This window comes from Mustelus asterias, chromosome 10 (genome assembly GCF_964213995.1).
Source record: "Mustelus asterias chromosome 10, sMusAst1.hap1.1, whole genome shotgun sequence".
Classification (NCBI taxonomy): domain Eukaryota; kingdom Metazoa; phylum Chordata; class Chondrichthyes; order Carcharhiniformes; family Triakidae; genus Mustelus; species Mustelus asterias.
The window spans coordinates 9,860,721-9,886,449 of NC_135810.1; the positions used below are offsets into that span (position 1 = coordinate 9,860,721).

Genomic DNA, 25,729 nt, shown 5'->3' on the forward strand with positions numbered 1-25,729 from the left:
GTGTCTTAAAGGAGGACAGAGAGGTTTTGGGAGATAATTCCTGAATTCTGGAACTCAGCTGTTGGAAGCAAGATAACCAATGGTATGATTGGAAATGCAGAAGAAGGCAGAATTGGAGGAGGGACAGAGGTCTGAAGGGATGTTGGACAGTGGTTAGCAGGGCTACCGCACAGCGCCAGGGACCCAGGTTCAATTCCTTGGCTGACTGACTGTGTGAAGTTTGCATGTTCTCCCCAAGTCTGCGTGGGTTTAGAGTCATAGAGTCATAGAGGTTTACAGCATGGAAACAGGCCCTTCGGCCCAACTTGTCCATGCCGCCCTTATTTTTTTTTTAAACCCCTAAGCTAATCCCAATTGCCCGCATTTGACCCATATCTCTCTATACCCATCGTACCCATGTAACTATCTAAATGCTTTTTAAAAGATAAAATTGTACCCGCCTCTACTACTACCTCTGGCAGATTGTTCCAGACACTCACCACCCTCTGTGTGAAAAAATTGCCCCTCTGGACACTTTTGTATCTCTCCCCTCTCACCTTAAACCTATGCTCTCTAGTTTTAGACTCCCCTACCTTTGGGAAAAAATATTGACTATATACCTTGTCTATGCCCCTCATTATTTTATAGACCTCTATAAGGTCACCCCTCAGCCTCCGACACTCCAGAGAAAAAAGTCCCAGTCTATTCAGCCTCTCCTTATAACTCAATCCATCAAGTCCCGGTAGCATCCGAGTAAATCTTTTCTGCACTCTTTCTAGTTTAATACTATCCTTTCTATAATAGGGTGACCAGAATTGCACACAGTATTCCAAGTGCGACCTTACCAATGTCTTGTACAACTTCAACAAGACGTCTCAACTCCTGTATTCAATGTTCTGACCAATGAAACCAACCATGCCGAATGCCTTCTTCACCATTCTGTCCACCTGTGATTCCACTTTCAAGGAGCTATGAACATGTACCCCGAGATGTCTTTGTTCTGTAACTCTCCCCAACGCCCTACCATTAACTGAGTAAGTCCTGCCCTAGTTCAATCTATCAAAATGCATTATCTCGCATTTGTCTAAATTAAACTCCATCTGCCATTCGTCAGCCCACTGGCCCAATTGATCAAGATCCCGCTGCAATTGGAGATAACCTTCCTCACTGTCCACCATGCCACCAATCTTGGTGTCATCTGCAAACTTATTAACCATGCCCCCTATATTCTCATTCAAATCATTAATATAAATGACAAATAACAGTGGGCCCAGCACTGATCCCTGAGGCACACCTCTGGTCACAGGCCTCCAGTTTGAAAAACAATTCTCTGCAACCACCCTCTGGCTTCTGTCAAGAAGCCAATTTTGTATCCATTTAGATACCTCACCTTGGATCCCGTGAGATTTAACTTTATGCAACAACCTACCATGCGGGCACCATGTTACCAGACCTACCATCCTCCGGGTACTCCAGTTTCCTGCCACAGTCCAAAGATGTGCAGGTTAGGTGAACTGACCCCGATGAAGATGGTGTGGGCGATCATTCAAGTGTCAAGGAGGGGAAGAGGGTGGGTCTTCCAATGGGGTTGTCACATGTCACTGGGCGGCGACTCCATGGGCTACAGTGTGCCCAATCAGGAGGACCCAGTGTACTCTTTTGGATGGACCTATCTTATATTAAGTTGATCTTTCTCTGCACCCTAGCTATGACTGTAACACTACATCCTGCACCCTCTCCTTTCCTTCTCCCCTATGTACTGTATGAATGGTACATTTTGTCTGTATAGCGCACAAGAAACAATACTTTTCACTGTATCCCAATATATATGGCAATAATAAGTCAAATCAAATCAAAAACAATGGGTTTGGCACACCTTGCCATCCCATTGGCTTTTACCCTTTCCCCCAACTCACTACCAGGCAGGGCTTAAGATCTGAACAACAGTTCATTGAATAATAGAATGCAGAAGGGGGGCATTTGGCCCATCTAGTCTGCACCAACCACAATCCCACCCAGTCCCTATCCCCATAACCCCATGTATTTTCCCTGCTAGCCCCTTGACACTAAGGGGCAATATACCATGGCCAATCAACCTAACCTGCACATCTTTGGACTGTGGGGGGAAACCGGAGCACCCGGAGGAAACCCACGCAGACACGGGGAGAACGTGCAAACTCCACACAGTCACCCAATGCTGGAATTGAACCCGGGCCCATGACGCTGTGAGGAAGCAGTGATAACCACTGTGCCATCCCAACTGAATACTATGCAAGGTTAAAAGCATGTATTTTGTTAAGGGCTGTGATGAGTTCTACTGTTTATGCAGTGAGAGTGCTCAGAGCTGTCATTGTGTGGCTAATATTTATTCGGTGCTGATTTCATTGTGGACACTTTTCTTCAACAAAGGTTAGAATTATATATATCCAACAGATGAGGTGTGACATGTCAGTGCAATTGGGATTTGCACAGGCTGTAGGTGGGAAACTATTACACAAGTTACAAGACCACTTCCATCTGGTAAATATTCAGCAATTTGTCTTTCCAACTCGTTCATGTTTAATTGATTGGAGAAATTTATATTCAGCATTCCTTTTGTTTCAGCTGAGATCATAATCATTTTTTTTTTGTCTTCAAGCTGCTTGGCTATGAGTTCAACCAGTCGTTTCCAGCAAGGTTTGTATAACGGCTATCCAATCCTAATTGCAATTGATTCAGCATTCTACATTCATTACTATTATTTATTTAGCAAGAGATACAAATGTTTTAAATAATGATTTCAAGTTCTATGCAGTTGTAAATTACACAGTGAAACTGCTTTCAAACGTAGGTCCTTTCTGTTTCGGAAGCGCTTTCATTAAGTACATCAGCAAGGAGGTTTTTAGCATAATTATCTTTGCTGATAATTCTAATTGTTTTGCCGTTATTGGAGCTGGAGGCTCAGTTATTATTATGCAGGAATCGAAGTAAATGAGCCCATTGCACAGAACATAACTGGAGATAAAGACAAGATGTAAGGATTGTTAAATCAGGAAGCAGTGTTAAGGCTAGCTTAATTTTAAAATCTTTGTACATTTTACAGAAGGGGATATGGTTAATTTGAAGGTTGTGAGGGGAAGCAATGTCCTAATGCTAATACCTCTAGACTATTAATCCAGATATTTGAGGCGGCACGGTGGCACAGTGGTTAGCACTGCTGCCTCACAGCGCCAGGGACCTGGGTTCAATTCCCGGCTTGGGTCACTGTCTGTGTGGAGTTTGCACATTCTCCCCGTATCTGTGTGGGTTTCCTCCGGGTGCTCCGGTTTCCTCCCACATTCCAAAGATGTGTATGTTAGGTTGATTGGCCATGCTAAATTGCCCCTTAGTGTCAGGGGGATTGGTAGGGTAAATACATGGGTCGTGGGAATAGGGTGGGATTGTTGTCAGTGCAGGATTGTTGGGCTGAATGGCCTCCTTCTGCACTGTCGGGATTCTATGACATTCAACGAACATTCTACGGACCCATGTTCGAATCCCGCCACGGCAGATGGTGGAACTTGAGTTCAATTTAAAAATCTGGAATTCAGGGGGGAATTCTACCGGCACGCCCGCCGAAGGTTCGTACGATCAAGGCCAAAGGAGGATGCCGTTCTCCATGCATCGCCCGCCCCTGTAATTGGGGCGTGTGTGCCAGTAAAATTCCGGCCCAAGAATCGACTGATAACCATGAAACCATTGTCGATTGTCAGGAAACCCCACCTGGTTCATTAATGTCCTTTAGGGAAGGAAATCTGCCCTCCTTACCTGGTCTGGCCTACATGTGACTACAGAGCCACAGCAGTGTGGTTAATTCTCAACTGTCCTCTGAAATGGCCTTGCAAATCACTCAGTTCAAGGGCAACTAGAGATGGGCAATGAATGCTGGCCAGCCAGACATGCCCATGTCCCGCGGAAATTGATTGCTTAGGTACAGCACTGCCTTTGCACTGATTTTCTTCATCTCCTTACAATAGTTCTAAGATCTTCTTTCTTTTTCTGCTTTCTTTCATGTCTACCTCTGTGCACTGATGGCGTTTATCCTCCCAGCTCCTTTCCCCTATCCGTAGCTGTCTTTTTGGATGGAATTTTCCCATCCCGCCTGCCATGGGAATCTTAGCGGTCCGGGGATGGGCCCATGCAAAGGTCTGTTGACCGCAGGTGAGATTTTCCTTTGGGACGAGCGTGGCTGGAAAATCCCACCCATTGTGACTGTGAGCCATAGTAACGCAGTCTGGCTTTATTCAAGATTGCACTCAGGGGTATAGAGTTATTGGGATGAATATAAAATTAATGTTATCACCCAATCTTGTAGACTTGCTATTCAGTGTGTCAGAACAAAGTTGCCTCTCAATGAGTCTGTGTGAGACATTATATGTGCCACGAGTCTCCATTTCAACACTGTGATGATATAAGATGATGAAGGAATATATAAGATGGCATCTTCTGAGTATCAAAGGACATAAAAGGAAAGTTCAAAGCACGGTGGCACATTCCTTCTTTAGCTTTATATAAAAGATTCTCACAACAAGAGTCAAAAATATGTGTGATAATTCTCTTCCTTTAATACCAATAATTGTTTTTTGAAAATTCATTCAAGGGATGTGGGCATCGCTGGCAAGACCAGCATTTATTATCCGTCCCTAATTGCCTCTGAGAAGTTGGTGGTGAGCTCCCTTTTTGAACCACTGCAGTCCAGGTGGTATAGGTACACCCACAGTGCTAAATCATTAATATTAAACACTACAACCAAGAAAATATTAATATAAAAGCACAATACTGTAAAAAGGAGAGATCTGAAGAACTCTCTCAGTTCTGAAGAAGTCATATTGGATTGAAGTATTAACCCTGTTTCTCCCACCACAGACACTGCCATATACACTGATTTGTCCCAGAACCTATGGTTTTTAATACATTAAAACACTACAAAGAATAGACCAAGATTAATCAACCATAACAAATAGTCCAAGTTAGGTGATGAAGTGGAAATGGTTGAGATCTTCAAGTTTCTAGGTATTCAGATCACCAACAATCTGTCCTGGACTCTCCATGTCAACACCAGTGTTAAGAAAGTCCACCAATGCATCTACTTTCTCAGAAGGCTAAGGAAATTGAGTATGTTGATTATGAATCTCACCAATTTTTACAGATGCACCATAGAAAACATCCTATCCAGTGTACCACAGCTTGGTTATGGCTCCTACTCCGACCAAGACTGCAAGAAACTACAAGGGTTGTGAATGTAGCCTAATCCATCACGCAAACCAACATCCCATCCATTGACTCCATCTATACTTCCCGCTACCTTGGGAAAGGAGAAAGCATAATCATGGACCCCATGCACCCCGGACATGCTCTCTTCCACTTTCTTCGGTCGGGAAAAAGATACAAAAGTCTGAAAACACATACCAACTGACTCAAAAACAGCCTCTTCCCAGCTGCCATCAGGCTTTTGAATGGTCCTATCATATATTAAGCTGATCTTTCTCTTCACCCTCCCTGCAACTGCAACACTACATTCTGCGCCCTATCCTTTTCTCTTTCCCTTATGTACTCTATGAATGGTATGCTTTGTCTGTATAGCGTGCAAGAAAAAATACTTTTCATTGTATCCCAATAAATGTGACAATAATAAATCAAATCAGATCAGGTTAGCATTTCATCCAAAACTGAGCATATACCTATTTCATAACAAACCAGAAATATAGCTTCCCCAATCCTCCTAGTTGCTTCTAGATTTTTTCCTTCTCTCTTAGTGAAAAATGACATATGTCTTAAACATTTTTGCTTTCTTGTTTTCTTCCCTGCTGAATGCAACCCTGACCACATGTTTTCTAACTACCCTTCTGTTTCAGGTAGTTTAGCAGAGATGAGAAGCTTCATTTGTAAACTTTTCACACAAAGTGTTACCTCTTATTTATTGCCCCCACAAGCCTTATTCTGTCGTAAACAATCTTTTGATATATGTTCTCAAGGCACCCCCAGCTGTGATAAAAGCCTGCAGTGTTCAAAAGCTTCTCCTGTCAGCAGTTTTAAGAAGAGCCTTTTGAGAAACTGACAGAGGAAAGCAGACTTTTCCAAGAACAGGATTTAAACAAATCCTTTCCATATTCCAGCTTTGTCTCAATTATTATAAAACAACAGAAAAATGCATCAAAATTCTTACACAGAGTGGTACATTTCATTGTAATGTCGATAAAATAAAGAGAGATAATGGAGAACATTTTAATACCTATCCCTTCCCTTCAGCTTTTTCCATGTTTATAAAAGTACAAGAGGAGGCCATTCAGCCCATCGTGCCTGCATCAACAACAGTTCCACCCAGACCCGATCCCCTAACCCCATGTATTTACCCTGCCAATCCCCCTGACACCGAGGAGCAATTTAGCATCAATCTAACCCAGTGTTGGACACCAAACGGCAATGCAGCACGGCTAATCAACCTAACCTGCACATCTTTGGAGTGTGGGAGGAAACCGGAGCACTCACAAATAGTTAAAAATCATTGAATGCAGCAGAATTCCCCTCTGAATTGCGCACAGCACAGTTCCCTGGGAAGCTGCTGTGAAGATGTTTCTGTGCGGTTCCCACACTTACAGATGGGCAGCACAAAGAAGCTGACCAAGGAACAAGTGGGTGAGAACCCAGGTAACCACAAGGTGGTAGTAGCCATAACAGGAGCCGTGGATACTTGGATGGTGTAGCCATGTAGGCATATCTCGTTAGTAATTATTCATTATAAATAGACAAGCATACAGAGGCTTTAACTGGTTAACTATATTCACCTCACATAATGAAGTAATCAGAATTATTAGTTATGAATGGATGTAAGTAATCTTTAAACAAATGTACATTTCTGATTGGTAAACGTTAATTGCTTGCAGTTGAGCTTGAAGGTATAATTAACAATGCACTCCTATGTTCTGAATGCTGGAAAACCACTTGCTGGATGATTAGCTCCCATGTTATAGCATGAAATAAAGATCCATTGTTTTTTAAAGTTTATTTATCAGTGTCACAAGTCAGCTTACATTAACACTGCAATGAAGTTACTGCGAAAATCTCCTAGTTGCCATACTCCGGCGCCTGTTCGGGTACACTGAAGGAGAATTTAGCATGGCCAATGCACCCTAACCAGCACATCATTCGGACTGTGGGAGGAAACCGGAGCATCTGGAGGAAACCCACGCAGACACGGGGAGAACGCGCAGACTCCGCACAGACAGTGACCCAAGCCAGGAATCGAACCCAGGTCCCTGGCACTGTGAGGCAGCAGTGCTAACCACTGTGCCACCGTGCCACCCCTCTGATGGGGACCAAACGTGATCCTTGCCAGTGAGGACCTTGATCAATGAGCAGGTAAGGGCAAGATCTTACTGGCTCACCTTGCCGATCGACTGGCGGGATGAGCCAGTGAGATCTGGCGAGAGGTGAAATATTGAGTTCGCGTCCGATATTTCACCTCTCACGATCTTACCAGCCTTGTTTTGCTGGCGAAATCGACTTTGCACCCACAAAGGGTACAAAGCCTATTTCAATATTAATTACATAATTTAAATGGAATCAGTGAGTCCCGGACGCTATAGTCCGGGCTCACTTGCCTTTACCTGCTCGCTGGCTGAGGTCCTCACCGACGGGGATCACATGTTGTCCCCACCAATGTACAATACTATAACATGGGAGCTGGTCATCCAGCAAGTGGCTTTCCAGCATTCAGAGCATAGGAGTGCATTGGTAATTATACCTTCAAGCTCAACTGCAAGCAATTAACATATACCAATCAAAAATGTACATTTGTTTAGAGATTATCTACATCCACTCACAACGAATAATTCTGATTGGGTGGGACGGCACGGTGGCACAGTGGTTAGCACTGCTGCTTCACAGCGCCAGGGACCTGGGTTCGATTCCCGGCTTGGGTCTGTGTGGAGTCTGTATGTTCTCCCTGTGTCTGCATGGGTTTCCTCCGGGAGCTCCAATTTCCTCCCACATTCTGAAAGACGTGCTGGTTAGGTGCAGGCGCCAGACTGTGGCGACTAGGGGAATTTCACAGCAACTTCATTGCAGTATTAATGTAAGCCTTATTTGTAAATAATAAATAAACTAATAATTCTGATTACTTCATTATGTGAGGTGAATATAGTTAACCAGTTAAAGCCTCTGTATGCTTGTCTATTTATAATGAATAATTACTAACGAGATATGCCGACATGGCTACACCATCCAAGTATCCACAGCTCCTGTTATGGCTACCACCTTGTGGTTACCTGGGTTCTCACCCACTTGTCCCTTGATCAGCTTCTTTGTGCTGCCCATCTGTAAGTGTGGGAACCGCACAGAAACATCTTCACAGCAGCTTCCCAGGGAACTGTGCTGTGCGCAATTCAGAGGGGAATTCTGCTGCATTCAATGACTTTAACTACCTCAGTAAGTTCTAGTTCGTTGATCAGCAGCAGCTGGGAAAATGCCTTCCCACCAAGAAAGCAGGATCACGGAATTACTCCTGTGCCACATTCCTACTTTTTGCATATAAGATATGACTTTAGGAATAAAATACTTGGTAATTTTACAACAGTAAATGTTCACAGATCAATCCTCATGACCCTGATTATCCTTACATATATTTAATGAAATGTTATCACTAGATATCATTCAGATTAAGCATAATGTCCCCGTCTAGTAAAAACTTCATTTTTATGCTCATAGAATCATAGAATCGCTGCAGTGAGAAGGTGGCCATTCAGCCCATTGGACCTGCACCGACAACAATCCCACCTAGGCCCTATTCCTGTTACCTCAGTATTTACCCTACAAATCCCCCTGTCACTAAGCGTCAATTTAGCATGGCCAATCGACCTAACCCACTCTTTGGAGTGTGGGAGGAAACCGCCTCTCACCTCTCGCCCGATCTTACTGGATGAGCCGGTAAAGTTAAAGTTTATTTGTTAGTGTCACAAGTAGGCTTGCATTGACACTGCAATGAAGTGCGGTTATGGGGATAGGACCTAGGTGGGATTGTTGGTGGTGCAGACTCGATGGGCCGAATGGCCTTCTGCACTGTTGGGTTTCTATGGTTTCCAAATTACCATGAAAATCCCTGAGTCGCCACACTCCGGCACCTGTTCAGGTATACTGAAGGTGAACTTAGCATGGTCAATGTACCTAACCCGCACATCTTTTGAACAGTGGGAGGAAACCGGAGCACCCGGAGGAAACCCACGCAGATACGCGGAGAAAGTGCTGACTCCACACAGACAGTGACCCAAGCTGGGAATCAAACCCGGGTCCCTGGTGCTGAGAGGCAGCAGTGCTAACCACTGTGCCACCGTGCCGCTCATGTCTTACTGCGTTTGGACATGGACTGCTTCAGTATTGTTTGATTATCAGAGAACATCCCCATTTCAGACCTTATGATGGAAAGAAAGTCATTGATGAAGCAGCTGAGGATAGCTCGGACCAGGACATTACACTGTGGAGCTACCACAGTGATGTCCTGGAACGCAGGGCGGCACGGTGGCACAGTGGTTAGCACTGCTGCCTCACAGTGCCGGGGACCTGGGTTCAATTCCAACCTCTGTCTATGAGTTTGCATGTTCTCCCCATGTCTGCTTGGATTTCCTTCGGGTGCTCCGGTTTCCTCCCACAGTTCAAAGATGTGTGGGTTAGGTTGCTTAGCCATGCTAAATTGACTTGACCCTAGTGTCAGGGGAATTAGCAGGGTAAATAGGTGGGGTTACGGGAATAGAGCTTGGGTGGGATTGTGGTCGGTGCAGACCTGATGGGCCGAATGGTCTCCTGCACTGTAGGATTCTATGAACTGAGGTGATTGATCTGCAACAACAAGACCATTTTCTTTTGTGTCAGGTATGACTCCATCCAGCCAAGAGTCTTTCCCCCGATTTCCATTGACTCCAGTTTTGTTAGGGTCCCTTGATGCTACAGTCGGTCAAATGCTGCCTTGATTGTCAAGGGCGGACACTTTCACCTCACTGTGAGAGTTCAGCTCTTCTGCCCATATCTGAACCGAGGCTGCAATGAGGTCAGGAGCTGAGTGGCACTGGTGGAAGCCAAACTGAGCGTCAGTGAGCAGGTTATTGCAAAGCAAGTTTCACATGACAGCACTGTTGATGACCCCTTCCATCACTTTACTGACGATTGAGAGTCGACTGATGGGGCAGTAATTGGATGGGTTAACATATTCATTTAAAAAAATCTTGGTCTGCTATCCATTTGAAATGACTGGGAATTCCACTGAAAAGCTTTCAGGTGTTCATCACTGATATCCAGGTTATTTCAATCCGCTAATGTAACATTACCAAGAATAAGTTTATTGAAGAAATGCTACATTTGCTGCATATATTTCAGCAGGCAATGTTTTTTAAAGCACTGTAATGCCTGAAGTTAATTGAAAGTTTTCATTGCACATGCGCAGGTTTTGAACATTTGCAATAATAATTAGTGACCTCATCAAATTGCCCCTGTAAGCTCCCTCTTATCTGGAACCAGTTAAAAATCTCATCTCCACCTGTGTGCAGTAATGTCATCACATAGAGCTGGTTGGATGGTTAAAACTCAAGTGCCGTCAGTGAGGAATCCACAGCCCACTCGCGCTCCAACTTATTTTTTCTTTAATTGGTCATGGGATATAAGCATCACTGACAAGATCAATATTTGTTGTTCATCCCTAATTATCCTTGAACTAAATGCCTTGCTGGGCCATTTCAGTGGGCGCTTAAGAGTTAACCACATTGCCGTGGGTCTTTAGTCATGTGTAGGTCAAACCAGGGTAGGACATGGGTGGCATGGTGGCATAGTGGTTAGCACTGCTGCCTCACAGCACCAGAAATCTGGGTTCGATTCCAGGCTTGGGTCACTGTCTGTGTGGAGTCTGCATGTTCTCCCTGTGTCTGCATTATTTTCCGCCAAATACTCCAGTTTTGTCCCACAGTCTGAAAAGATGTGCTGGTTAGGTGCATTGGCCATGCTAAATTCTCCTTCAGTGCACCTGAACAGATGCCAGAATGTGGTGACAAGGGGATTTTCATAGTAACTTCATTGCAGTGTCAATGTAAGGCTACTTGTGACACTAATATTAAAACTTAAACAGTGTCCTTTACCAAAGGGTCATTCGCGAACCAGATCAACTTTTACATCAATCGATGATAGTTGGCAGATCAGCCAGGATCTTATCAAATGGCGGAGCAGGCTCGAGGGACTGAGTGACCTCATCCTTCTCCTTGTCGGTATGTTCATATGCAATTCATTTACCACACTACTCAATTAAATGGTGGTAGAACATCTTTTTGACTTGTTAGCACATCCCATCAATGGAAAACATTGCTTGTGTTGCTACTGAATAGTAACGGCATAAAAGAATGAGCTTCATCTATTACTCAAATTTTTGAGATGCCTTCCAGGGTAATTTGAGGTAGACTGGGCACTTCTTAGGTCCAAAAGTGGCAGCCTTAGGCCCATTTGTTAGTATGTGTGATACACAGCCAGCAATGATGTAGCTATTATATGTTCCAACTTTTTCAAATAAAATGTACATAATAAGGGGTTCAGTGGTTGAAAACCATATTCAGCATCTCAGGCTGACAATATAAATACACTCTTAAAACTGTCAATCATATTTTTGGACAAATCTGCCTTTTGGGTCCATTGTAGTATTGATCAATTGTTTGGTGCTTAATGTCACAGAAGGACAGCAGTTTGAAGATGTACTTCAATATTAGAAGATGCCTTCCAAATGTGAACTTTTTGACTCCGAAAGATTGCTCACGTTTTCCTTAATTTCATAATCTTTATAGTGTTTTATTTTCTGCTTAGTGAAGCAACATCGAGATAGAATTCATCGCATCCTGGCAACTTTCCACCTTCTTTCTGAGTGCGCATTCATTCACTTGTTTCAGCAATGCACTCTGCATTGCTGTCAATGCTGTTGCTGTTTCGCCCTGTTGACCCATAAAGTGTGGCAAGAAGCAAATTTCAAATACACATTAACAATTCATGGTACCTGCCTAATTCACATTCCAGCCTGAGAAAGGGTGTCTCATGACTGACATTCAATGGTTAAGCATGGGTCTTTCCTTCATTTCATGCTTGGCAGTATGTCTTGTGTTTGTACATCGGTTCAAAATTTAAAGCACTATGCGATCACCTCAGATCAGCGCCTATATTTTAAAGTTTTAAGTTTATTTAATAGTGTCACAAGTAGACCTACATTAACACTGCAACAAAGTTACTGCTAAAATCTCCGAGTCGCCACACTCCGGTGCCTGTTCGGGTACACTGAGAGAGAATTTAGTACGGATAATGGGCGGCATGGTAGCACAGTGGTTAGCACTGCTGCTTCACAGCGCCAAGGACCTGGGTTCGATTCCTGGCTTGGGTCGCTGTCTGTGTGGAGTCTGCACGTTCCCCCCGTGACTGCGTGGGTTTCCTCCGGGTGCTCCAATTTCCTTCCACAGTCTGAAAGATGTGCTAGTTAGGTGTATTGACCCAAACAGGCAACAGACTGTGGCGACTAGGGGAATTTCACAGTAACTTAATTGCAGTGTTAATGTAAGCCTACTTGTGACTAATAAATAAACTTTACTTAGTTATAATGCACCTAACCAGCAAGTCTTTCGGACTGTGGGAGGAAACTGGAGCACCTGGAGGAAACGCACGCAGACACAGGGAGAATGTGCAAACTCCACACAGACAGTGACCCAAGCCGGGAATTGAACCCGGATCCCTGGTGCTGTGAGGCAGCAGTGCAAACCACCGTGCCACCGTGCCGCCCTATCGGGTATAATTTTCCAAACTGGAGACTAGTCCAGTGCCGGGATGGGAATGTTGGCAAGATTCCCATTGGGCAGCTGAGCACACATGACCTCCGGCTTTTCAGCTCATTAGTTATGCATCAGTGAGGGGTTTGCTGTATCTTGTAGCTGGGTGGGCGGGCATTTCTCCACCCCTGCCGAGACCTCCTGTTGCTATATTTAAATGACACCCGGACAGACATTCGCTCAGCAGCCCAGGTGTTCTGTTGCACACAGTTTCCCTGATGTTGAGAAGTTCGGAACCATCAGCGCCACGTTTCAACAAAGCCTCCCTGGGAATTCCTCTCCAGGCTGACCACTGGAAGCATGGCAGTCACCTTGGAGACCATGGCCCAGCGATTTCCGCAGGATTTGTTCTTGGACGATGGTACATCCGTAGAAATTGGAGCGGACTTGTAAGGGAAACATGAATTTGATTGTTCCTGGATATTATTAATATTTGGAAGGCTGTACCTCACTGTTTAGTTTACTGTGTTTTATTTATATAATCTTTGTATTTTAACTTTTTTTTTTACTAGTTTCGTAGCTTCCTAATAGCTGTAATAAAGATTTCTTTTATCACAAAGCTTCCTTCAGTTTTTTTGCATATAAAAGACCAAATCTAATATAAATCACTCACAGACTGTCAGTGACGTTCCAGACTCAGACAGGAGTTGGCAGCACAGCAGATGGTCCATCATTTGCAGCTCATCACCGCAGTCACACATCACGGAATTACTGTCATTGTGATCCCCTTCCAGCAGCACTGCATTCTGAATCACCAGTACCAGGACATTAGCAGATGAGGGACTGCACGATTGCCCATGGCTCAGAGCCTGCAACGGGAAAATGGTCCCCGGTTTCATTCTCCGAATTGACATGGCCTATTCTGCCACCATGTTGTCCAGGCATTAATTCTCCGCTATCCCAGGTTGGATGTTAACAGAAAGCTGTGTCTTAAATATGGGGGCACGGTAGCACAGTGGTTAGCACTGCTGCTTCACAGCTCCAGGGTCCCGGGTTCGATTCCCGGCTCGGGTCACTGTCTGTGTGGAGTTTGCACATTCTCCTCGTGTCTGCGTGGGTTTCCTCCGGGTGCTCCGGTTTCCTCCCACAGTCCAAAGATGTGCAGGTTAGGTTGATTGGCCAGGTTAAAAATTGTCCCTTAGAGTCCTGGGATGCGTAGGTTAGAGGGATTAGCGGGTAAAATATGTGGGGGTAGGGCCTGGGTGGGATTGTGGTCGGTGCAGACTCGATGGGCCGAATGGCCTCCTTCTGCACTGTAGGGTTTCTATGTATTTCTATGTAAATTCTGTCAGCAACACCAACAATAATTTTCATCGATATAGCACCGTTAATGTAGGTAAGAAAGCCCACCAACGCATCTACTTACTCAGGAGGCTAAGGAAATTCAACATATCCACTACAACTGTTACCAATGTTTACAGATGCACCATAGAAGGCACCCTTTCCGGATGTATAACAGCTTGGTACGGCTCCTGCTCTGTCCAAGACCACAAGAAACTACAAAGGATTGTGAGTGTAGCCCAGTCCATCACAAAATCTAACTTCCCATCCATTGACTCTATCTACACTTCCCGCTGCCTCGGCAAATCAGCCAACATAATCAAGGACCCCACGCACCCACGGATATATTCTCTTCCACCTCATTCCGATGGGAAGAAGATACAAAAGTCTGAGAACATGTATCAACCAACTCAAGAACAGCTTTTTCCCAACTGCCATCAGACTTTTGAATGGGCCTATCAAATATTAAGTTAATCTTTCTCTACACCCTATCTGTAACTGCAACATTATATTCTGCCCTCTCTCCTTTCTTTCTCACCTATGTACTCAATGAATGGTATGTTTTAGTCTGTATACTGCACAGGAAACAACACTTTTCACTGTATACCAATATGTGACACTAATAAATCAAATCAAATCAAATCAAAGATGCTTCTCAGAGCATTATCAAACATGATACAACACCAATACATGTTAGGGGATATGAGGGCAGGTGGCCAAAAGCTTGGTCAAAGAGGTAGCTTTTAGGGAGATGATGGTATAATAGTATGTCACTGGACTGGGCCCAGAGGAATAGTTTGGGGATGTGGGAACAAATCCACCTGGTGGAATTTAACTCCAATCAACTAAATCTGGAATTGAAAACTATTATCAGTTCAGGTGTACAAGATTATGAGGGACATGGACAGAATCGATAAGAAGCAGTTGTTCCCCTTAGTTGAAAGATCAGTCACGAGGGGACATAGGTTTAAAGTGAGGGGCAGGATGTCTCGGGGGGATGTGAGAAAAAAACCTTTTTACCCAGAGGGTGGTGACGGTCTGGAATGTGCTGCCTGGGAGGGTGGTAGAGGCGGGATGCCTCACATCCTTTAAAAAGTACCTGGATGAGCACTTGGCAGATCATAACATTCAGGGCTATGGGCCAAGTGCTGGCAGATGGGATCAAGTAGGAGTTCAGGTATTTCTAATGTGTTGGTGCAGACTTGATAGGCTGAAGGGCCTCTTCTGCGCTGTATAATTCTATGATTCTGTGATTCTATGACCATGAAACCATTGTTGGTTGCCATAAGGACCCAGCCAGTTCACAAATACTACTTTAGGGAAGGAAATCTGCTGTCCGTACCTGGCCTGGCCTACATAGGACTCCAAACCCGCAGTAATGTATTTGACTCTTAAAGGCTATTAGCCACTCAGTTGTATCAAACCTCTACAAAGTAATTCTCTTCCTAACAGCATTGTTGAAGTACCTACACCACATGGACAGCAGTGGTTCACCATCTCAAGGGCAGTAAGGGATGGGCAATAAATGCTGGTCTAGCAAGCAATGGCCATACCTCAGAAAATAATTTATTTTTAAAAAGTGCGAGAGAGAGGCAGTGAGGTAGAGAACTTAAGAGGGAAATTCCAGAGTGGAGACTAGGCAGCTACAGACAGGGAAGACAGGGTTGGAGGCGAGCAGGGAACATCTAGAAGGTTTGTAAGGCTGGAGGAGGTTACAGGCTAAGGAGAGATGATCAAGGCTGTGAAAGACTTTGAAAGCAGGAATGGAGAGTTTAAAATGAGGCATTGTCAGAGTGGGAATCAATCAAGGCCAGTGAGCACAGGGATGTTGTCTCTTTCTCTCTGAGAATGGATACCAGATGGTGAAAATCATTCCATTGTGACTATGGCAATGGATGCTTCTTATAGCTGGAGGTATAAAAGCTGACAGTTGGCAATCATTGTCTACCTTGGTGGGATTAATGCAACTGTAAGAGCAAGCATTAAGAACTGAGTTCATTCAATACCTTTGCTTAAATGGAGGAGGATCCTCAAACTTGGCAAGTATGTTACAAGCAGAAAATGATGTGGCGATGCCGGCGTTGGACTGGGGTAAACACAGTAAGTAGTCTCACAACACCAGGTTAAAGTCGAATGGGTTTATTTGGTGGCAAACACCACTAGCTTTTGGAGCGCTGCTCCTTCGTCTGGCGAGTGGGAGATCTGGTATTGAAAATTCCAAAGGCAAGGATTTTAAGGGGTTGCCTGTGTTGCTAAACAAGAAGCCAACCTCCTGGCTTCCTGCTTGGCAACACAGGCAACTTAAAATCCTTGCCTTTGGAATCAAGCAGAAAATGCCAGTGTTGTAATCCTAAAGGTGTTTCAATTAGTTTGCAGCTTTGAGTTAGCCAGATTTGGTCGGATATTATTCCTACCTCCAACATTAACTTTAGCCTTGATGATATTTCCCACCTTATGCAAATGAGAAGCAGTGATCAATTAGTTTCCCTTACCAGTTTGGTTTCTTTATCCTGAAGTTGGAATGTACTGACTTGTCCAGCCTTGTCAGATGAGTTCAGATAAGGGGAGGTTGAGTATTGTGTCACGCCAGAGGGGATGTTGCTCAGGGTTACCTCAATCCCATCAAAGCATGGTCTTGGGATGATAAAATGAAGGCCTTCTGCACTTAGGATTCTTCAAGGTATGGGATGGATGAGTTGGTCATTGATAAATGGAATGGGAATGGTATTAGCAGAGGAACATAGAAACAGAAGGGGGGGTCACTGAATCCCTTGAACCTGTTCCGCCATTCTGGTTGATCGGTGACCTACCTGGAGATAACCATTTTAGTCCCATATCCCTTACTACCTTTGTTGAACACAATCCATTGATTTCAAATTGTATAACGAGTATCAATTGCCATTTCTGGAGAGTTCCAAGCTTCTATCACCCTTCACAAAAAGAAATGTTTTTTTCAGCTCACCCTTGAAACGTTTGGCTCTAAATTTCAAACTATGTCTCCAAACCCTTAACACCGCAACCAGGGGAAATAGGTTCTCTGTCTTGTGTGACCTATCCTGTTTCTTTTTGCACTGCATAGTTCCATGGACATGGTCCCTGCTGAAGTTTGGATCAGCTTTGAGATATGGCATGTGGAAAGCATTCTTCTCGGATGGCACGGTGGCACAGCGGTTCGCACTGCTGCTTCACAGCGTCAGGAACCTGGGTTCGATTCCTGGCTTCTGTCACTGTCTGTGTGGAGCTTGGACGTTCTCCCTGTATCTGCGTGGGTTTCCTTCAGGTTCTCCGGTTTCCTCCCACTGTCCGAAAGATGTGCAGGTTAGGTGCATTGGCCATGCTAAATTCTCGCTCAGTGTGCCCAGACAGGCGGAGGAGTGTGGTGACTAGGGGATTTTCACAGTAACTTCTTTGCAGTGTTAATGTAAGCCTACTTGCGACTAATAAAAAAACTTTACTTTTCCTAAGTGTGCAGTGATTAACAAAGGCAAAGGTTGTTGATGACAGCTCCAGTTGTTAAACTTTATTCAAATCCACCTTCAAGATATTGGGCTGGATGTACGATTTAGTGAAAACACCTTTTTTGGAAATCTGTCTTCATAGGATCCCTACAGTGCAGAAGGAGGCCATTTGGCCCATCGAGTCTGCAATGATCACACAATCCCAACCAGGCCCTATTCCCGTAACCCCACATATTTACCCTGCCAATCCCCCTAACACTCGGGTCAATTTAGCATGGCCAATCAACCTAACCTGCACATCTTTGGACTGTGGGAGAAAACCGGAGCACCTGAAGGAAACCCATGCAGACACAGGGAGAATGTGCAAACTCCACACAGACAGTGACCTGAGGCTGAAATTGAACCCGGGTCCCTGGCGCTGTGAGGCAGCAGTGCTAACCATTGTGTCACTGGGCCGTCCCTTCTTGAATGACTTGTGACTAATAAATAAACTTTTTCTCCTTCTTGAATGAGATTCTCCTTGAGAGACAGCCAGAGAAAAAAAACATTGACGCATGCCAAGAACTTAAATGTACAACATAATAGAGAAATTGGTCTGGACTGTTTTCGACCTTGTAAAGACTTTACCAGTAACTATCCTGTCACAAAATCGTAGACTGAGAGAATGAGTCTAAGGGCCAAATGGCCAACTCCTACTTCTATTTTTTATGTTTCTCTGATATGACTGGATGTACCTCTCCAAACTCACCACCCTGACTTGGAAATGTATTGTCATTCCTTCACTGTCACTGGGTCAAAATCCTGCAACTCCCTCCCTAACAGCACTGCAGATGTACCTACACTCATGGACTTCAGAGGTTCAAGAAGACGGCTCACCACCACCTTCTCCAGGGCAACTAGGGACGGGCGATAAATGCTGGCTTGCCAGCGATGCCCACATCCCGTAAATGAATTTTAAAAAATGTAGCACAGAATGAGGCCATTCGGTCCATTGTGCTTGTTCTAGCTCTTTGGTAGAGTTATTCTGTTATTCCCACTGCTCTGCCCTTTCCCCATAGCCCTGTAAATGTTTCCCTTCAAGTACACATTTACAGCCGAGTATACACTCTTTTGGCTCTTATTACTGAGTCTGCTTCCACCGCCCATTCAAGTAGTCATTCCAGATCACAATAATCTGCTTTTAAAAATGTTTCTTTGTGTTCCTTCTGTCATAATCACCTTAAATTTTATTACTGACACCCCTGCCACTGGAAGCTACTTCTTCTTATTTACTCCATCAAACCATTCATGATTTTGAATGCCTCTGCCAAATATTTGCTTAACCTTCTATGTTCGAAGGCAGACAATCCCAGTTTAACTAATCTCTCCACATGAGTTCTGTTCCTCATCCCTGATACCATCTGATCTCCATCCTCTTCACGGCATCCTCCTTTAGATATGGTGCCCAGAAGTAAATGCAACTGGGCAGCTGAAGACTCACCATTGTTTAATGATTGTTTAGAATAGAGGGGCGGCATGGTGGCACAGTGGTTAGCGCTGTTGCCTCACAGCGCCAGGGACTTGGCTTCGATTCTGGCCTTGAGTAACTGTCTGTGTGGAGTTTGCACATTCTCCCCCGTGTCAGCATGAGTTTCCTCCGGGTGCTCCAGTTTCCTCCCACAGTCAAAATATGTGCAGGTTAGGTTGATTGGCCATGATAAATTGCCCCTTGGTGTTGGGGGATTAGGAGGGTAAATATGTGGGGTTACGGGAATAAGGCCTGGGTGGGATTGTTGTCGGTGCAGGCTTGATAGGCCAAATTGTCTCCTTCTGCACTGTAGGTTCTATGATTCTATAATAACTGCCTCACTTTAGCACACTATCCTTCATTAATATGCTTTGCAAACACCCACTGTCTCGCTGTTAATCTGCGTAAAAATCCTTCTATTGTTCGAAACATTCTTTCGGTTACAAGAGATCTGAGGGACCATTGTCTTACTAGATATGAAATTAGTTATCGATTGTTAAAGAAACTGCTCTCTAGAAATTCTGTCAACAGCATTATTGCCTATTTTATCCCTCAAACATTTTTGACAAGAAGTTTTGTTAAGCTTTGGTAGCACAGACTCAGTTTAGCTGAATTATTTATCATCATTGCAATGAAAGACGTTCATATAGATATCACTCCTATATTCCAGAGAGGAGAACTATCCATGTTTAATGTTTAATGTTACATTGTGGTGATTAGTTTGGAGATGGGTACATTTCAACGGATGGGAGAGTGTGTGGTAGGGACTCCACTGCCTTCCTGCCTCTATTTAATTAAGCCCCGGGCAGGGAAGCTCTAGGTTGGCCTTCCCACCAGATGCTGATTGAGGCCCTTAAATGGGTGCTTAATCCCACTGCTGCGAATATTCAACCAGCAGTGGGTTAGGTGTTGCCACTCGGTAAGACGGAAAAGCAAATGCTTGTCAGGTTTTCTTGTAGGTTCTGGGCAGCTGTGAGTTCTTTGTCAAAGGCACTCAGTGCCTGTTTGAGAGATCTGGCATTGGGAAAGGAGGGAACTGAGATCCACCCTTTCCCTTGCCTCCAACCTCCCCCACTGCCTGCGATTCCCATCCCACGCACCGCCCCCCCCCCCAACCCGCCCACACTTGCCTTTGGCCTGGGGTTCCTTGCAGATCCTCGGCCATGCTCAGTGCATTATTGGCAGCTTCTGTCACTCCCAATAGTGTGGCCTGCAATGGTGAGCTGCTGGCATCTGATTGGCCGGGAGGTCTCTGGAGGCCTATTTCTGTCACGGGGTGCTTAATCCCAGGGAAGGCTCTACCACTCCCCCAGCAATGAAACAGAAGCAGAAAATGCTGGAAAATCTCAGCAGATCTGACAGCATCTGGGGAGAAAGAATAAAGCCAACGTTATGAGTCTGAGCTAAAGACAAAGAAAATAGGACAAGATTTATACCTGTCCTGGTCCCCCCACACCAACACTATAGTTAAGAAAGCCGACCACCGCCTCTACTTTCTCAGGAGACTAAGGAAATTTGGCATGTCCACTGCAACTCTCACTAACTTTTACAGATGCACCATAGAAAGCATTCTTCCTGGTTATATCACAGCTTGGTATTGCTCCTGCTCTGCCCAAGACTGCAAGAAACTACAAATGGTTGCGAACGAAGCCCAGTTCATCACTCAAATTAGCCTCCCATCCATTGACTCTGTCTACACTTCCCGCTGCGTTGGAAAAGCAGCCAGCATAATTAAGGACCCCATGCACCCCAGACATACTGTCATCCACCTTCTTCCATCAGGAAAAAGATACAAAAGTCTGAGATCACGTATCAACTGACTCAAGAGCAGTTTCTTCCCTGCTACTATCAGACTTTTGAATGGACCTACTTGGCATTAAGTTGATCTTTCTCTACACCCTAACCATGACTGTGACATTACACTCTGCACTCTCTCCTTTCCTTCTCTATGAATGGTATGCTTTGTCAGTATAGCGCGCAAGAAACAATACTTTTCACTGTCTACTAATACATGTGACAATAATAAATCAAATCAAATCAAGTAAGGCTGCTGGTGGGGAAGGGGATGGGAGGTGGTCATGTGTAATTAACCAAGATGTCATCAACATAACTCACCATTTCTTTTAGTCTCTTTACGTATCACTTAATTTATTCAACATATTGTGTTTAGTATGTAATTGGTTGCAAAATGCCTTCTGTTCACTTTTTCACTTTAAAGACTTTTTTTTTCATTCATTCGTGGGACTAGGGTGTCGCTGGCTAACCAGCATTTATTGCCCATCCCTAGCTGGCCTTGTTCAGAGGGCATTGAAGAGTCATTGCTGTGGCTCTGGAGTCACATGTAGGTCAGACCGGGTAAGGACAGCAGATTTCCTTCCCTGAAGGACATTAGTGAACCAGATGGGTTTTTCCGACAAGCGACAGTGATTTCATGGTCAGTTCACAGCCAAGCACCTGCGCAAAGTCAATGGACCAGGAATGGGAAATTGATTTGATTTCTTATTGTCACATGTATTGGGATACAGTGAAAAATATTGTTTCTTAGGCAGTATACAGACAAAGTATACCGTTCAGAGAGTACATAGGAGAGAAGGAAAGGAGAGGGTGCAGACTATTGTGTTACAGTCATAGCTAGGGTGTAGAGAAAGATAAACTTAATATAAGGTAGGTCCATTTAAATGTCTGAAGGTAGCAGGGAAGAAGCTGTTCTTGAGTCGGTTGGTATGTGACCTCAGACTTTTGTATCTTTATCCCAACGGAAGAAAGCGGAAGAGACTATGTCCGGGGTGTGTGGCATCCTTGATTATGGTGACTGCTTTTCTGAGATACTGGGAAGTGTAGACAGGGTCAATCGATGGGGGGCTCATTTGCATGATGGAGTGGGCTACATTCACAACCCTTTGTAGTTTCTTGCGGTTTTGGTTAGAGCAGGAGTCATACCAAGCTGTGATACAACCAGAAAGGATACCTTATATGGTGCATCTGTAAATGTTGGTGAGAGTCGTGGTGGACATGCCAAATTTCCTTAGCCCCCCTGAGAAAGTAGAGGCATTGGTGGGCTTTCTTAACTATAGCATCGGTGTGGAGGGAACAGGACAGGTTGTTGGTGATCTGGACACCTAAAAATCTGAAGCTCTCGGTCATTTCCACTTCATCCCTGTTGATGTAGACAGGGGCATATCCTCCACTATGCTTCCTGAAGTCAATGACTATCTCCCTCATTTCACTGACATTGAGGGACGGAGTATTTTCATTGCACTAATTCATTGCACTGTGCTGTGAAGTAGCCATCTTGCCATGCTCTCATCTTACATCAAACATTCGGCGGGACCGGATGATCCTGGTGGTGGGCAGGGTTGGAAAATCTGGCCTAATTTCACTTTCCGTTCATTTGTTTTAGATAAGATGATATGTTTTTATTTATGAATTGTTGTATAGTTATAACCATGCGCTTACTCAAGGTATAAGTTTGACTACGTTTAAGATGTCCTGGACAGTTGCTAACTCACATTGACTTCATTTCGAAAAGCTGATATGCCTCTGTGCACTGAACCAAGTTGCGATTTTATCATTTCCAATGACAAGGTTGGCTATAAGACATGCAGTACAGATAGAGTTCAGATACTGGAACACTTATATAGTGCTTTGTTTGTTATTGTTTAATCCTTGTGATCTGTTGGATATAGTTTTAAAGTTGGATGATTGCAATTCTTTTGATATCAACCGAATTTTATAATCGCTTAGATTATCTGAAGCTAGATTTACCACTGGGGCTTGGTTATTTGACTCATTAGAGGGACAGGTACAAAAATAATACTGCAGTGAGTTTGTATTTTTGTATCTGGTTATTTGTTTAATGTGCTGGTATTTAGATTAGCGATTGCACTGTTGTGTATTAAATCAAAAGACCACTCTCTGTTGCTACCTTCAACTGTACATTGGCTGGAATTGCCCACCCTTGCCCGTGGCTGAGATTCTCCGGTCCCGCTGCAGTGAATGAAGGTTTGGTTGAGCGCCAAATTCTCCATTCTCGCTGGCAGCAGGGGTGGGGCGAACGATATTAGAGAATTCCGACCATTAGTTCTTTTTTTCTTTACTTTGTTTTACACAAACACAGCGGGCAGGATTTTACAGCCTCGCTCGAGTGAGACCAGAAATTCCCGCCCAAAGTCCATGGAGGTTTCCATTGTCGGAACCTCGCTCGCTCCGATTCCGTGGCGGGCGAGGTGGTAGAGTTCAGGCTAACATTATCGCCAGGCTGCCCACAGCCCCCACGTCCTCCACTGCCCTCCCAGCCAAAGTGGTGCAAAAATATTATCCTGGTACAATTGTATCAATTGTCTTATGTTGCTTAAATGATGCAAGACTTTGCTTTAATTTCAAAGTTGTCATGTTGTAGAGACACATCCATTGTGTAAGAAATCATCAAGGATGTTGGTAGCACACTTCCCTCTGAGTCAGAAGGTTATGAATTGAAATCTTGAGTATTTAAATCCAGGTTGGCAGTGCAGTGCAGTACTGAGGGGGTGCTGCAGTATTGGAAGTACTGCATCAAACAAAGACTCTGTTTGCCTTCTCAGGTGAGCATAAAGCATTCCATGGCAGTGGTACTGTTTTTCACATCAATATTTGCAGCATCTCTCAATCAACATCACAAAAATGGGGCAATATGATGGCACAGTGGTTAGCATTACTGCCTCACAGCGCCAGGGACCTGGGTTTCATTCCCAGCTTGGGTCACTGCCTGTGCAAAGTCTGCACGTTCTCCCCGTGTGTTTCCTCCGGGTGCTCCGGTTTCCTCCTAAAGTCCGAAAGATGTGCTGGTGAGATGGATTGGCCGTGCTAAATACTCCCTCAGTATATACCCGAACAGACACCGGAGTGTGGCCTCTAGGGGATTTTCACAGTAACTTAACCACAGTGTTAATGTAAGCCTTACTTGTGACACTAATAAATCAAGTTTAAAAAAGCAGATTGACTTGTCATTGTTGCATTGCTATTTATGGGAGCTTGCTGTGTACAATTTAACTGCTGTCTTTCCCACATTTTGAAAGTGACTGCATTTCCAAATCACTTCATTGGCTGTCAAGTGCTTTGTGGCTTCCAGTGGTCAGAAAAGGCACTATATAAATGCAATTATTTCTTTAATTTTTACCTGCACGGGAAATAATCCCTGGCTAAGGAACTGCCTTTTCTCATTTCTCATTGATCCAGCGTGAAAATAATGGACTGGACGAGGGATTTATCTTCTCTATGCCATGAGGGTCTACATTGGCAATTATGTGTATCCTTGTGCGAGGCCGTTAAAGGACCATGAACTGTGGGGAATGTTTCGAATGGAGGATTCTGCTGATCAGGCTCACACAGAGGTGATCATTTCAAATTTGAATGATGGGATTTGTGACAGGATTCTGAGGCACTGCCCTCGTAAATTTGAACCCGATAATTCAATATTAGCTTTGGAATCTGGGTAGCAGTGCCGCATTCTCGTTTGGCAGAGTGGTTTTAACTTTATTAGCAGAGACAAATGGACATCTCCGGGAAAAAGTACTTCATCCAGCTGCAGGCGGACTGTTTAAAATGCCACTGAGAATGGCTCGTGGCTGTTCACTCTCTGTTGCTTTTGCAAGAGGTTCAGTGATTCAACTGGACCCACTATGATTTGTTTATCTGCTTGTTATTTGACCTTTACCTCTGATTATTCAAGTTGTTTGATTATTTATTAATGAAATAAGCCCTTGGAGGCAGAAGTCCCTTCACCAAAATCCCTTTATTTACAAGTCTGACAACAGCAGACAGAGTGCTTTCAGTCAGCAGCCTACACTAGGAGTGCCAGAAGAACTGACACGCCTAGTTAAGAGGCTCCCTGATTGGCCCATCAATTTGGCTCTGAATCAGGGAGTTCATATTCTAACAGGGATCTAACAGGGCATCTTAATTGCCCGATTAAGGTTGTTACAATTAATGTGGCCTGAGTTATTGCCGGAGAGCTGCTAATCCATTGGTTTGTGAGGCACCTACTCTGAGATAAACACTGATAGTAAATAGATTCATTGTACGCCCGTCCCCCAACTAGTTTTCACCTTGCAGGAAATGTGGGCTTACCTGTGAAAGCAATCTTGGTGACAAGATCAGGCATGTGAGGAGCATCCAAGTGCATGGAATGAAACTCCCATGAAAATAGAAGGGATACGGAAGCAATAGCTCTGTATTCTGAGATGAAAAGTTGCATATTCTGGGGAGACAATTCCGGGACCCCACTTACACCAGATCATTGCTCCTTTCTTTTGGGATCAAAGACATGTCATAGGCGTTACGTATCAGGGTGACACTGGTAGTTGCATCCTGACACTGTGGCCGGAATTCTCCCCCAAAAAATTCTAAGCGTCAAATTTGCGTGACAACTGGAGTAAATCATGCTGGGTTTTTTTCAACAAGAGTTTCAAAATGAACCTCCCACACTCTGAGCACCATGGAGTGAACGAGTGTGAATCACTCCGGAATTCAGGGGACGGGGTCTATCCCCACCTAGGAGGCTGGAAGTATAATGCTGAGCGGGTCACTGTGCATGTGCTGATCTTTCAGCGTCGAGATTGGCGCATGCGTCGTGGCCCCTTACTGCAGGCCTCCCGATTGCTGGCCAGCTCAATCGC

General features: G+C 44.4%; 1 protein-coding gene across 1 annotated transcript in view; it reads left to right on the plus strand.

Annotated features, from left to right (window-relative positions):
- Window positions 1-13,130: 13,130 nt before the first annotated feature.
- The window catches only part of LOC144499985 (zona pellucida sperm-binding protein 3-like), a 111,292-nt gene continuing 98,693 nt past the window's right edge, over window positions 13,131-25,729 (plus strand). Inside the window, exon 1 of the mRNA XM_078222721.1 lies at window positions 13,131-13,199. Within this exon, the coding sequence (XP_078078847.1) occupies window positions 13,131-13,199 (69 nt within the window). The remainder of the gene's footprint in view (window positions 13,200-25,729) is intronic.